General features: G+C 32.4%; 1 protein-coding gene across 1 annotated transcript in view; it reads left to right on the forward strand.

Annotated features, from left to right (window-relative positions):
• The window catches only part of IPO11 (importin 11), a 214,859-nt gene that overhangs the window by 121,250 nt on the left and 78,991 nt on the right, over window positions 1-14,618 (forward strand). The window contains exons 25-26 of the mRNA XM_082651230.1: window positions 7,317-7,412; window positions 7,725-7,838. Of these exons, the coding sequence (XP_082507356.1) occupies window positions 7,317-7,412; window positions 7,725-7,838 (210 nt within the window). The remainder of the gene's footprint in view (window positions 1-7,316; window positions 7,413-7,724; window positions 7,839-14,618) is intronic.

Here is a 14,618-nt window from a genome sequence, read left to right on the forward strand (position 1 = left end):
TCTTACAGATGTTTAGGTTAAAATTTAAGAATGTTTCAGTTATATTAGAATGTCGTCTTAGACTTTGTAAGAGAAATCTTGTAAAGTAAAGGCTTTTAACAAGAGTTGAAATAAAAAGTACTTTGGTAAATTCTGATTTTTCCCAGAAAGATTGTTTATCAAACATATTACATTTTTCACACTCTCTGATTTGCTGTTTTATATTTGAAATCACAATGGAAACTTAAATCCAAAATATTGTTATAAACTAAGAAGTGGGTAAATATAGAGTGAAAATACAGCAGAACTCTCTGGTTTTAATTTCATAGGTTCTTCAGTTTCTTTTTTAGAGTAGGGGGTAAAGGATGGGAATGTATGCCCTTGTTACTGAGAAGCTTGTGGGCTCTGAAGGAGTAATAACAGGAATCTGTGTGTGTGGCTTGTCAAGACCCCAGATACTGGAGTCCTAGTCTACCGCCATGTGTCTATCAATCCTCACCTGTACTGATTTCAAAGTGTTCTAGCTCCAAAGCTTACAAGCAAGTAACATTAGACATGTTGTTTGCTAAACTGTTTTTGTGAATTTTTATTGCATTTATGCCCTTACCAAACTGATATAGTGGCAGTATATAATTATGTTGAGGAACTTCCATCTGTCTTACAGAATCTCAGCTTCATCTTTTGCCTTGGTGATAATTTCTTCTCTGAAAGTAGGGATATAAGGAATTGATACTTTGGACTTAATTCTGTTTGAGGAATAACTGATTGGCAATGTGGGATGATAGAAATTTGAGAGAAAATTGTCGTGTCATTTTGATGTTGCCTTTGTAGATTTTTCAATATGTGTGTGTTTTATCTTCTTCTCCTTTACTAGACTGTAAGCTTTTCCATGATCCTAAGTTTAGTAAATAATAACCGCATTTGGAATGTTGTTCTCTCCTTGACCTGTGCCTTGGTTTTGTACACCCAGCTCTGTTACTTATACATTCTTGAGTACATTTTGGACTTAAATTCTCTTATTTATTATATAAGATGTTGTACTATATTATTTTTAATAATCTGTAACTATATATTATCTGAAATCCCTGTGACAAATTATAATTTATAAATTCTAAGTGATGAAAAAAGGTTGTTTCTTATGTTTATAAACACCTACCAGAAAAAATTTGAATTGAAAGTGTTTTTTTCCTCCTGCTTTTCTGCAATATTATTAGTAATTATTGAAAGACAACTTTTTCTGAGTCATATGGAATGGGATTGTGAAATTTATTTGAAAAATGAGGCAAGTTTTTAGGATATATCATAAGGAGAATATTTATTTTCTTTTACTATTTGTTTTAAATTATATTCTTACAAAATAATTAGACCAGTGTAACTTAGCAGGTGACTTAAGCAAAACTGCTAGGGTTAGAATATTAGCCCTGCTACTTCACAGCTGTGTGAGGTGAACCAGTTAATCTCTGCTCCTCACTTTCCATCTGTAAAATGAGAATAAAAATGTTACGTACTTCCTTAGGTTGTGGTGAGGATTATATGACCTTATATGTATAAAGCACTTGTAACATTGCCTAACATGTAATCAGCTAATACAAGTGTTGGCTATTTTAATCTAATTATATAGTTATCTAATTATTTAATCTCCCTTTGGGGGAAAACAGGCCACCAGGGAACTCTTCCTTTGACCATCTTTTGTAAATAAATGTTTATTTAAAATAGTACATTAGTTAAATTTTTTATAACTTAAGTAGATGATTTGCACAGCGATAGAATTTTACTCTTTTTCTAGAACCATGTTATCTCAGCTGGCTTTTTAAAAATAATTGTTTTAAATTCTTTCTTTCTTTTCAAAATAACATGCTCTTTTAAAAAATTTTATTATGAAAAATTCCAAATTTATATAATGTACAGCACTACCCTTACAGTTTTACTAGAAGGAAATCTATTTGTTTCTCCTTTTTCCTTGAACTGAGAGAAGGTAATGTTATTATTTGTCCCCCAGTTGTGCCTAATATTTTTTGATTGAATGATTCAGCACAAATCAGTTACCATCCAAATATACATTGAAATATTTGTAACGTTTAACATGCGTTACACATTAAACCAGTTTCTTTCTAAGTATGCTAGCCAGGGGGTCATAAATAGGATATAAATACTTGAATTATATAACATATGTTTAAGACTGTATTTTTATATAACATTGCTGTAGCTAAACCTCTGTATTTGATTTGAAATCCCAGAAACTGAATTTTATTGTTTATTAAATGGATGTTAAATACTAGAAATATACTAATTATCATGAAAAAATTATTTGTGTTTTTTTTTTATATAAAAGAATATTTTAGGATAATGGTTCTTTTATGCTTGTACTTGAAAGCTGAGAGAACTCTCAACATTTTTGGCATTTTCCTATTCTCAGAGTTCCAATAAAGTTATAATAGTTTTTAATATTGGCTCATTTTTTTCCCATTTTTTAATACCTCTCAGATACTGTTTCTTAATATAGTATGCACATTTTTAATATATTTTTGACTAAGTGTCACTGTTATACTAATTTCTGACAGTATCTGGAAGCAACTTCTTTGTTTTGAAGCAGAAAATTACAATGTTATGAAAATTGGATAGAGAGACAAGTATGCCTGCCTTCAGAGCAAAAATAGGCTTTAATGTATTCTGTGATTCGGAACAAGTTATCTAGATGAATACAATTATATTCTAAAAATACTCAAATTTAACATTTTTTTTAAATTTGAAATTTATACATATGTATACATACCAACTTGAGTTTAGAAATTATCTCTTTTATCATGGTCTTATTAAGCAGTAGTGAGCCATGTTGGTTTTATTCACTGTGATAAGCCTTATTTAAGATGGCACGCATATTTTTAAGGTATAATTTATTCTGTAATAATTATAGCTAATACTAGCATTTACTCTATGATACACATTTCTAAGCACATAGCATAGAGTTCATTTAATCCTCACATAAACCTGTGACAGTGGTACTGTTCTTTTCCCCATTTTTACAGATGAGAAATTAAATCACAAAAAGATAAATACCTTGTCCAAGGTCACACAACTAGTAAGTATTGGAGCCATGTTATAAACATAGGCATTCTGACTTAAGCATCTGTGGTCTTAACCACTTTGTATGCAATGTCAGCCTAAATCAAAAAAATTGTTTGAGTGTAAGGCACAAACTAAAAGCCTACATTTTTCACAGGGATTATATTATAAAAACATAGTCTGTTTCTAAACTATTTCAGGGGTATTCAGAAAGGGGGTGGATTGAAAGTAAAGTTAAGAAGTTCTATTTGTAATAGCAAAATGCTGATAAAAATAATTAGTAATAGGTGATTGGATGATAGGCGGTACTGCACCTTATTTAGCCACACAGAGGAGTACTGTGCAGCCTTAGAAAGGAATGAAGATGACCTCTGTATACAGTTTTAGAGTTAAGCAAGGAACAGTGTTTAGAGTTTTCTTGTATTTAAAGAGTGCAGCATAGATAGCAATGGAAAAATAAACCAAATTAAGAAAAGTAGTTATGTAGGGGAAAGAGGGACAGAGAATGCAAGCTAGATCTTTCAGGATGTATGTTTTGTACTTTAGGGTTTGAAGCCATAGAGATGTTTCACATGATTTAAAATAATAAAGTAAAAGCAGTTCTAAACATAAAAAAAAGGAAACATTTGAATCTAACTATTATTATGTTGGTGCCATAAGTCATCTGAGAATATTTCAAGTAATAGTATTTTACATGTACCTCCCTGGTGGGATATAACGTTAGAACAAAAAGAAACATAAGGAAATTATAAATTGCTTTCAGTATTGTTATTGTTATCAGTAATATCGGTATTATTATTTTGAAACCCATATGTACATATGTGGGCATTTTTGTACACAGCAGTTAGAAGCAAATAAGCTAAGGTTATTAGAATCTGGGATTTTTCAATATAAGGGAAGAAGGATGGAACTATTAAAGAAGTTATATAAAGTGCTATAGTCTTAAATTGAATTTGGTGAATTATTGGTATATACTTCTCAGGAAGAGAAAAATAAATTTCCTAAATCTGTGTAAGCAAAGACCTAGAAGCAGTGTCAATCCAGTGGCAATGAGCACCTTAGAACCTAGATTATGGTCTGTAAATACTGTGTCCTGCTGGTTGACTCCAGAGCTCGGGCAAGAGAGACACAACATAAACTGGGGACCTCTCCTTGTGCCGGAAGGAAGAGAAGGTGGGATTTTCTCAAAAGGATGCAAGAGTCAACTTGAAGGAGCTCCCACTGCCTAATAATGGGACAGTTTGAGCATCAAAACAAAACTAAACTAAGTGGATTAAAACATATCAAACATGTTAAAATCCCTGAGAACATAATGATTCTCCCCAAGAAGAGTAACTTATGATTTAAATTCTCTCAGTATCTGTAAATTACCTTTTAATAAACTACCTGTTATTGCTTTAGTTGTCTTTGGTGTTATTTCCTTCTTGGACATGTTTGGCCATCTGGCTATACGTGCATTTCACTTAAAATATACAGAATTGTGTATTACCACTGAAATCGTTAGATGCATTTTTCAAAATCTTGTTTAGAAGTGAAAGCAGCGCTGCTGATCAAAATGTTTGGTAGGATTCTGATCATTATGAAAGAACCTTCTTCATTATGGAAATAGTCATAATTTGAGCTCTGACTTTTAGGTCACAACTGCAATACCTTCCCTAGAAATTGGACTGTATAGAGTGTTATGTGTGTGGAAATAAGACCATTCTATACAGATTTTCCCACAGGTTTCTCAAGTTCACCATGTCTAAAGTGAAGCCTCACTATTAACGGCATCACGATTGTACCCATTGACCAAACGTGAAAACTAGGAGTAATCCCAGACTTCTTCACCTCTGGTCAGCTGTTCAATTGGTTTTTTATATCTGATCAGCTCTGCTTTCTGATTTTCTCTTGATTCTGATCCACAGTCCTTGCTTCCAAGTCTGATAGTGGCATTTTCCTGCATAATTTTTCAGAAAGGATCTCATTGTTTCTATGGTTCCTAACTTTTTGAATACAAAGACTCCATTTTAGTTCTGAAATAAGTGAATCCTTTACATACTGTACCTTTATATATAAAGAAAGTGCATAATGACAGCTGGATTGTATTGAATGGTACGTTTCAGTGAATTTACATTTTAAAAGTCATAATCTTAAATATGTGATTACTTTTCCTTTTCTGTACAAACTTCTGTAATCTTTGGAGTTAATAATTTTTTTAGTGTAATTTTTTAAGTGCACTGAGTTCTCTGCCACTTGCCTCTGTTCAATATGTTCAGACACATTGACCCATAAGGATTTTATTACTTTAATTTTCTTGAAGAAGTCTCTTTCAGAGCCATGCTAACTCCCCCACCTTGCTCCCCCTCCCCAAGCTTGTAGCTTCTTTTTCTTTTTCCTAGTGTTCTGAAATTTTACAGTGATGTACCTTGATTTAGGGTTTTTTTAATTAATAGTACCAGGCACTCCTGGGCCCTTTTAGTCTGGAAAGTCTCTCTTTTAGACCCTTTAAAGAAAATATACTGTCTTCTCCTGGAGTGGGGGAAGGTCAGTTGCCCAAATATGCAGATTAGGGAATATCTGGCAATTTGTTTCCTAAGTAGACTTCCAACCTGTCTTATTTTTAGCTTTTCCTTTACCCTCCTTTCCAAAGATGTATGGCTCTGCTAATTTCTGTGGTTTTTGGTGGGGAGAGGTAGGGAGAAGATACATCTGATGTGCATCGAGTTGCTCTCAGCTTTCTCTATTGTAACCTTAGATTTCAGCTTTCTCTCATCTGATAAGTCATTTACCTCTTGAATTTCTTTGTACCTTCCAGTATTCATCTCTCATTCCTTTTGTCCTTTAAAAATTATTCACCCTCCCTTTAAAATCTTTTTATATAAGTTTAGTGGGGTTTTAGGAGGGAATGAAGTTATAGTGTGTCTAACAATCAGCAGATGGCCTTGCTTTCCATTCATAGATAAAATGTCCGGTGACATCTGCCTCTGGGTAGCTTATCTACACCTTCCCCCTCTATTCCAAATCTAATTTTTTGACAAAGTAAACCTTACTGAGGTCAGATTTAATCATGTTCTGAGTCTCATCATCTCCTGTTGCTTTTAATCAGGAACTGTGGTATCTTTTATCCTGTATTTCTTATTAGATAGCATGGTGTTCGGCCCACAGTAAAAGTTATTGTATTTTTAGACTTTTCTTTGCACATTCCTTTTACTTCTTGCACAAAATTAGAGGATGTTGTCATTCGTTGTACTGTTTGCTTACCTTGAGAATGTTTTGAAATGCACGAGGTGTATTTGTTGCTGTGTTGGGAGCATGCCATTGGCACATAATGAACAGAGATCAGAGATGCTAAAAACCCCTCGATAGGTGGAATAGTCCTGTGCAGTAAACACTTGTCCCACTCCGAATGCCAATAGTCAGTCTTGAAAAACATTGCTGGACGTTTTAAGGGAAACCTGGCTCTGCCTTGAGACTGGTACTTGCCCACAACCCTCTCAAATGGTGTCTGCTTTCATTCTTACCCCGCAAGCAGTGGGGCTAGAAGTATAGACATTTGTTCTTGGACCTCACTGCTGCTTTCTGACCACTGCCTTCCTCACTCCACCCCTCCCCCCCAACCCTGGAACAAACAAACAAACAAATCCCACCCCAGTTTGAATTTCATGCTGCCTGTCTTTGTTATAGAGGGAGCCCATCTCACTCAGATAAAAGTAATTTATGTTTCAAATTTTCATCTGTAACAATGTGCATGGTTAATAATCTGTATGATTGTATTATAAATAAAATAAGATTATTTCTCATTTAGTAAATATGCAGTATATATGCAACATGCCCTTTTCCATCCAATTTATGGATAAATTTAAATGTAGACTTATTTTTGGATAGTGAGTGTAGTTGTTACTGATTTCTCTTTTCACTATTAAAATACTTTTGAAGTGCCTTTTATTGCCTCAATAAGACAATAAACATTATAAAACATTAAATAGACATTAACATTTTATAAGGGTTATTTATTTAAAATGCAAAGATAAGAAGTACATTAACAACATATCTGTTATCAAAATGGGATTAATTATAATTCTATGTAAGATGTATAACTGTCTAAATATTACATACTTAAAATCGAATTGTAATTTTTAATGGATTATCTTATAAAAGTGTGTCTAGAATATTGAATACTTCATGTACTTATATATATGTGACATTTAATACGTTGTTTTCTTTACCTGTGTTTTGCATAAAGCAGTGACTTGCATTATTAAGCATTACCAATGTGTCATTTTGGTTTTTAGGTTGTGGAAAATGCCCTTAAAGTGAACCCAGTATTAAGCCCGCAAATGTTTCAACCAATTCTACCCTGTGTTTTCAGAGGTATAATAGAAGGGGAGGTAAGATTTTTCTTAAGCTTCTGAAGTTAGCATTGGATTCTAGGGTTCTATTTTAATTATTTTCCTTATTCATTGAAAAATTATTTCTTCTTCACATATGTAATCCATATAACTATGTACATAATACATATATATTACCTTGTATGACATATATTTAGTTAGAACTCAGGCAATATTGGTGTTCATTCTGAAGAAGCAGTGTAAAGAAGAATATTGTTATTTCATATCCCTGTTGATTGTTACTTTTTGTCAATGATTGTTTATATTTGTACCATAACACAGTTTTACATATGCTGTATTTTAATTGTACAGAGGTATCCTGTAGTGATGTCAACGTATCTCGGCGTTATGGGTCGAGTCCTGCTACAAAACACTAGTTTCTTTTCCTCACTACTTAATGAGATGGCACATAAATTTAATCAGGAGGTAAGAATCAATTTACTTAAATTGAAGGAGGTCTTTATTCAAATAAAGATTGGAAATAATTTTGTGAAATAATGAGTCTATAAAAGTCTTGTAGTATTTAAACTTTATTTATTTCCCTGAATCAAATTTTATTATGTTCAAGAATACGAAATGAAATAGTACATAGTTGAGTCATTCATAGAATTACTTTCAACAAACAGATGATTTTGAAATAAATATTTTTGTTATTTTAAATCTTTAGTAAGTTGTATTGATACTATAATTTGGGAGAAGGAGAAAGAAACCTGTGAATGGCAGTTGAAACTTAAATTTTGTTCTCTCTCAAAAAGAGGCAATTTTATTCTGCTTAGCCATAGGATAGAATTTTGATTTGTTATGGTTGCCGTTTTTGTTAACTCATACATAAAATGAAACAGGAATACTTTACATATAATCATGTACTACCTTTGTTTCATTTCCTTAATGAACTTGTTCTTAATGCCATGCAATGAGTTTCTGTCATCATTATTGTGGGAAATGACTTTTTCAGCAGAAGCTTATTAAAAATATACTGTAACTGAAACCAACTACCTGAGTAAGTGTGGAATAGGTTATTAAGTGAGTTGGTTACTTGAGACTACATACATTATATTAAAATATGGTTTTTATGTCTTAAGTCATTAATCTGTTAAGATTTATAAAATGTAGAAGGTGGAATGTACTTGACTGATCTCTAGAATGGAGGGGCAGTTTGTGAAAGCTTTTGGTTTGTGGCTGAAATAGGTATTACCATTTCCACTTTTAATGAAAATCAGAGTAAGGAAGTGTGAACTGTAGAATGTATATAGTTTTTCCAGAATTAGACTAATGTAATTAGAGAATCTAGACTTTATTTTGATGAATAGGCAGGACAGATTTTTCATTAGCTTCATTAAATTTAACTGTGATGGAATAATGTTAAAAGTTTAAAGAGTTTATTCACTTGAGTTCAGCAAAATCTGTTGAGTGGTTTTAATAATAACAATATATTTAACAATATAAATTTTATGTATTATTTTAATTCTTCACAACAACCCAATGGATAATAATATTTTTATTTCCATCTTACACCTGAGAAATCTGAGGCTTGGAGAGATTTAGTGACTTGGTCAAGTTTGCAAAGCTAGCAAATGATGGAATTGATATGCAGATCCCAGCAACCTCACTTCAGAGCTGATATCTCAGCGACCACATTCTACTGCCTCCTATACATCCTGCAATAGGCACTTCTCCACTAGACACTGAAGACACCTGGTTTGACAAGCCGATAGTATTCTTTTAAGGGAGAGAGTACTTACACAGGCAATTTTGTAATATTATTATAAATACTATGTTAGAGTTTTGTCCATCGTGCTGTGGGAAGAGAAAGAAAAGCTGTCTACTCTGTTAAATTTTTTTGTCCAATTTTTTTTCTTGTGATAAAATACACATAGCATAAAATTTACTATCTTATCTATTTTTAAGTGTGCAGGTCAGTGGTATTAAACATATTCACAGTGTACAATCATCACCACCATGCTTCTCCATAACTCTTTCAGACTTGTAAAACTTGAACCTCTATATCCATTAAAGAATAACTCCCCATTACCCTCTCCCTGTAGCTGCTGGAAACACCATTTTACTTTCTATGTCTGTGATTTTGACTACTCTAAGGTACCTCATATAAGTGGAATCATACTGTATTTGTCTTTTTGTGACTAACATATCACTTAGCATAATATCCTGAAAGTTCATCATGTTGTAGGATATGTCAGAATTTCCTTCCTTTTTAAGGCTGAATAATATTCCATGGTATATATTTATCACACTCTACTTATCCATTCATCAGTCAGTGTACACTTGAGTTGCTTCCACATTTTAGCTACAGTGAATAAAGCTGCTATGAACATGGGTACTCAGATATCTATTTGTGACCTGCTTTCAGTTCTTTTGGGTATATATCCAGAAGTGGAATTGCTGGGTCATGTTGTAATTCTATTTTTAAGTTTTTAAGGAACCACCATACTATTTTCCACATAGCTCCACCATTTTAAATTCCCATCCACAGTGCACAAGGGTTCCAGTTTCTCCATATCCTTTCCAACACTTGTTTTTGTTTTTGATAGTGTCCACTTTAATGGGTATGAAGTCGTATTGTAATTTTGATTTGCATTTCCCTAATGATTAGTGGTGTTGAGCATGTTTTCATGTGTTCGTTAGCCATTTGTGTATCTTATTTGGAGAAATGTCTAAGTCTTTTGCCCTTTTTTTTTTTTTTTTTGCGGTACACAGGCCTCTCACTGTTGTGGCCTCTCCCTTTGCGGAGCACAGGCTCCGGACGCGCAGGTTCAGCGGCCATGGCTCATGGGCCCAGCCGCTCCGCGGCATGTGGGATCCTCCCGGAGCGGGACACGAAGCCGTGTCCCCCGCATCAGCAGGTGGACTCTCAACCACTGCGCCACCAGGGAAGCCCTTTTGCCCATTTTTGAATCCGTTTTTCTGTTGTTGAGTTTTAGGGTTAATTATGTATTCTGTATGTTAATCTCTTATCAGATATATGATTTATAAATATTTTCACCAGTTTTGTGGGTTGCCGTTTTACTATGTTGATAGTATCTTTTGATGCACAAAATTTTTTAATTTTCAAGAAGTTCAATATATCTTAGTTTTTTCCTTTTATTGCTTATGCCTTTGGTGCCATATCCAAGAAATCACTGCCAAATTCAGTGTAGTGAAGCTTTTGTACTTTTTTTTGTTTACGAGTTTTATAGTTTAGGTCTTACCTTTAGTTCTTTGACCTCCCCTTTTTTTTTCCAATTGAAGTATAGTTGGTGTACAATATTATATTAGTTTCAGGTGTATAGCATAGTGATTCATTATATTTTTACAGATTATACTCCACTAAATGTTATTATAAGATAATGGCTATAATGCCCTGTGCTATACAGTGTGTCCTTGTTATTTATCTCTGACCCATTTTAAGTTGAATTTTGTATATGGTATGAGATGAGGGTCCAGCTTCATTCTTTTGCATGTGGTTATTCAGTTTTTACAGTGCCATTTGTTGAAAAGAGTGTCCTTTCCCCATTGAATGATCTTGGCACTCTTGTCAAAAGTCATTTGACCATATATGCAAGGGTTTATTTCTGGGCTCCATATTCTGTTCCATGTCTATATGTCTATCTTTGTATGATTATCACATAATTTTGATTACTAAAGCTTTGTAAGGCATGTTGAAATCCAAAAGTGTCAATGCTCTGGCTTTTTTTCATATTTTGGGGGATGGTTTTGTCTATTCAGGGTCCCTTGAGATTCTATATGAATTTTAGGATGGGTTTTTCTATTTCTGCAAAAAGTGTCATTGGGATTTCGACAGAGCTTGCATTGAAACTGTAGATTGCTTTGAGTAGTATTGACATCTTAATATTAAGTCTTGCAGTCCATGAACATGGGATGTATTTCCATTTATTTATGTCTTAATAAGGAGTGTTTTATATTTTTCATTATACAAGTCTTTCACCTCCTTGGTTAAATTAATTCCTAAGCATTTTATTCTTTTTGATGATAGTAAAATAGAATTGTTTTTGTAATTTCTTTTTTAGATTGTTCATTGCTCATGTATAGAAATGCAACTGATTTTTGTTGACTTTGTATTCTGCTGCTTTGCTGAGTTCATATTTTCTAACAGTTTTTTTGGAGGAATCTTTGGGATTTTCTACATAAAAGAACATATGATCTGGAAACATAATTTTGTTTCTTCCTTACCAGTTTTGATGCATTTTATTTCTTTTGCTTGCCTAATTGTTCTGACTAGAACTTCCAGTACTGTGTTAAATAGAAGTGGTGAAATTTGACATCCTTGTTTTGTTCCTGGTATTAAAGGATGAGATCTTCTCAGTCTTTTGTCATTCAGTCTGATGTTCATCATGGGTTTTCATATATGGCATTTATTATGTTGAGATATTTTCTCCCTATTCCTAATTTATTCACTGTTTTTATCATGAAAGGGTATTGAATTTTGTTACATGCTTTTTCTATATCTATCAAGGTGATCATGGGTTTTTTATCCTTTATTCTGTTAATGTGGGGTGTTATCTTGATTGATTTTCATATGTTGAATCATCCTTCCATTCCTGGAATAAATCTCATTTGGTTATGGTGTATCATCTTTTTAATATGTTGCTGAATTCTGTTTACTAGTACTTTGTTGAAGATTTTTGTATTAGTGTTCGTAAGAGACACTGATCTGTAGCTTTTCTTTTTTGTATTATCTTTGTTGGGCTTTATTATCAGGATAATGCTGGCCTCATAGAATGAGTTAGGATGTGTTCCCTCCTCTTTGATTTTTAAAATTGAAATTTTAAAAATATTGTAATAAGTCCCTGCTAACTAGAAAATAGTATAATAATAACCTTGATAAATGCTGTAAATAATTAATAGTACAAATTTTACTGTGAAGCAGTTTATCATTTTTTTTCTTTTGATGTGGACCATTTTTAAAGTCTTTATTGAATTTGTTAAAATACTGCCTCTGTTTTATGTTTTGGTTTTTTGGCTGCGAGGCATGTGGGATCTTAACTTCCCGACCAGGGATGAACCCACACCCCCTGCATTGGAAGGCGAAGTCTTAACCACTGGACCACCAGGGAAGTCCCTATCATTTCTGTTTTGTAAATAAATCTTTTGAATGTGCAGGAGTACAATGAAGAAATTATGTTAACAATAAATTGCAGTGTAGAACATCTTCTGATATGTTAAAGAATTTAGAACGATCTGGAACCTCTTGAAACTTTAGGACTCGGTGCCAAGTAAAAGTAATCTTTATTTCTGGAATGAAAAATATTTTTATTATTTCAGCAAAATATAGTGATTTGTTATTGCTTAATGATATAAACTTTGGATGCAAAGGTGCTTAAGAATTGTATCATTAGAAGTTGAAGGTTCTAAATACATTTCATCAGAATGTCAGTCATGTTCTATTAATGTTTCTGGCAAAGTAAAGAATTTTTGCAGCAGTCAGTGAGGAAAAAAATTAAGGAAACATCATGAATTTATGTTAGATAATAAAGTGATTGAGATAATAAAGTTTTTCCACTGTCAGAGTGAACAAAAACATTTGGAAAAGTACCATCAGCATTTAAAAAATTCTGTCAACTATGCAGTTTTAATACAGTATCTTAAGAGACATGAAATATTTAATAGAAATTTCAAAAAATTAATATTTATGGGACTATCATTATATTCTAAATTTGTTTTTCACCTGCTAGCTAACATGTATTTACTGAAATGAGAAAACGGCTTTTTGAAATATTTATATAGATTACTTAAAATGAGAAATTCATGACTTTGAAGATATTTAATGATGTTTATTGAACTCATATAGCTAGGTGAAACAATATTTGAAATAATAAATATGGTGTTTAAGAAAAATATTTCAGTAAGAAATATTTAACTGAAAACCTCATTGCCAGTGTCTCTCTAGGGAGAAGTTGTATATAGTTTCAGTCAAAACTAAAAAAACATTTTCCACATATTTGGTTCTAAGTCACTAAATTTAATCATATGCAATGAGGGATGTAAATCAAACAAATCAGAAAGCTTTTCTTAATAAATTTCATGTTTACTATCATACTGATTAAGCATCAGAGAAACATAAATAATATACCTGCAAATCAGGAATTGAATTATGAAATTGGAAGAATATTAACCCTGCAGTTTTACTTTTTCTTTTCATTTCTCCCTCATATGTACTAATGCTATTAAGCAAATGTTGATAGTTTTCTTGCAATAAAGCTGAGATGTTCAAAACTACTCTTTGATGTAGTCAAATCCTAAACATGTGTCAACATTTCCACAAATAGTTTTGGGCACATCACCAGATCATTTCTTCAAAGAAGTACTTGACACAAAAAAATTAACTCAGAATGAATCATTGATCAAAAAAACTAAAACTATAAAAGCTTCCAGAAGAAAACATAGGAAAAAGATATCAATTTATTTTATACACATGCACATGAAACAGTAATTTCTAAATCATTTGCTGATATTTAAAAATTGTAAATATGATTCTTTATTTGATGCTGCTCACACTAGCTGAATAATACTCTAGTTTGAGTCAAGATTTTACATAAAAAAATGACATCAAATATTTTCAACAATCTCCTCCCTAAGTATTAGTCACTAGCCAACCTGTAGTCTCAAAAAGTAGTAATTTGTCTTAATGTTTCTAGTCATGAATCACCTCTCATCTTATATTAAACTAAATGCAGTTCTATTCAGCGCTTTTCTAGCTCTTCTAAATGCTGTTTGGGATATTTAGAGATATTTAGACTTCATCCAAAAGTCATATTTGTTTATCCAAAAGTCATATTAATTGGTTTAATTTTATTTCATTTTCAGTGAGCTGAGCTTTACAACTATCATTAGCCAAGTTTAGGATACAGTAAATGAAAGAACCTAAAGATTCAATATATTTTTCATCTGTCATCAAAAAGGGGGGCGGTCACATAATTACACAATTTTTCTTATAATTAATACTTCGTTTTGGTTGAATGATAGTTCACATTTCTTAATTTTCATAATATCTTTCACTTTCATAATTTTTTCTTTTATATGGTCAATTACAAAAAAGTGATTTAACGTATCTATCACAGATCTCTCAGCTTTAATATCCAAAATATTTGCAGTAGAATGAGCAGAATTCTAACAGATTTGATATATCAATACTTCCATTCATTATGATACTGGGAGCCCTACCAGTGCAACAAGGCAATAAGAAGACAA

The sequence above is a fragment of the Grampus griseus genome, assembly GCF_964374135.1.
Source record: "Grampus griseus genome assembly, chromosome: 3".
In the NCBI taxonomy this organism is placed as follows: domain Eukaryota; kingdom Metazoa; phylum Chordata; class Mammalia; order Artiodactyla; family Delphinidae; genus Grampus; species Grampus griseus.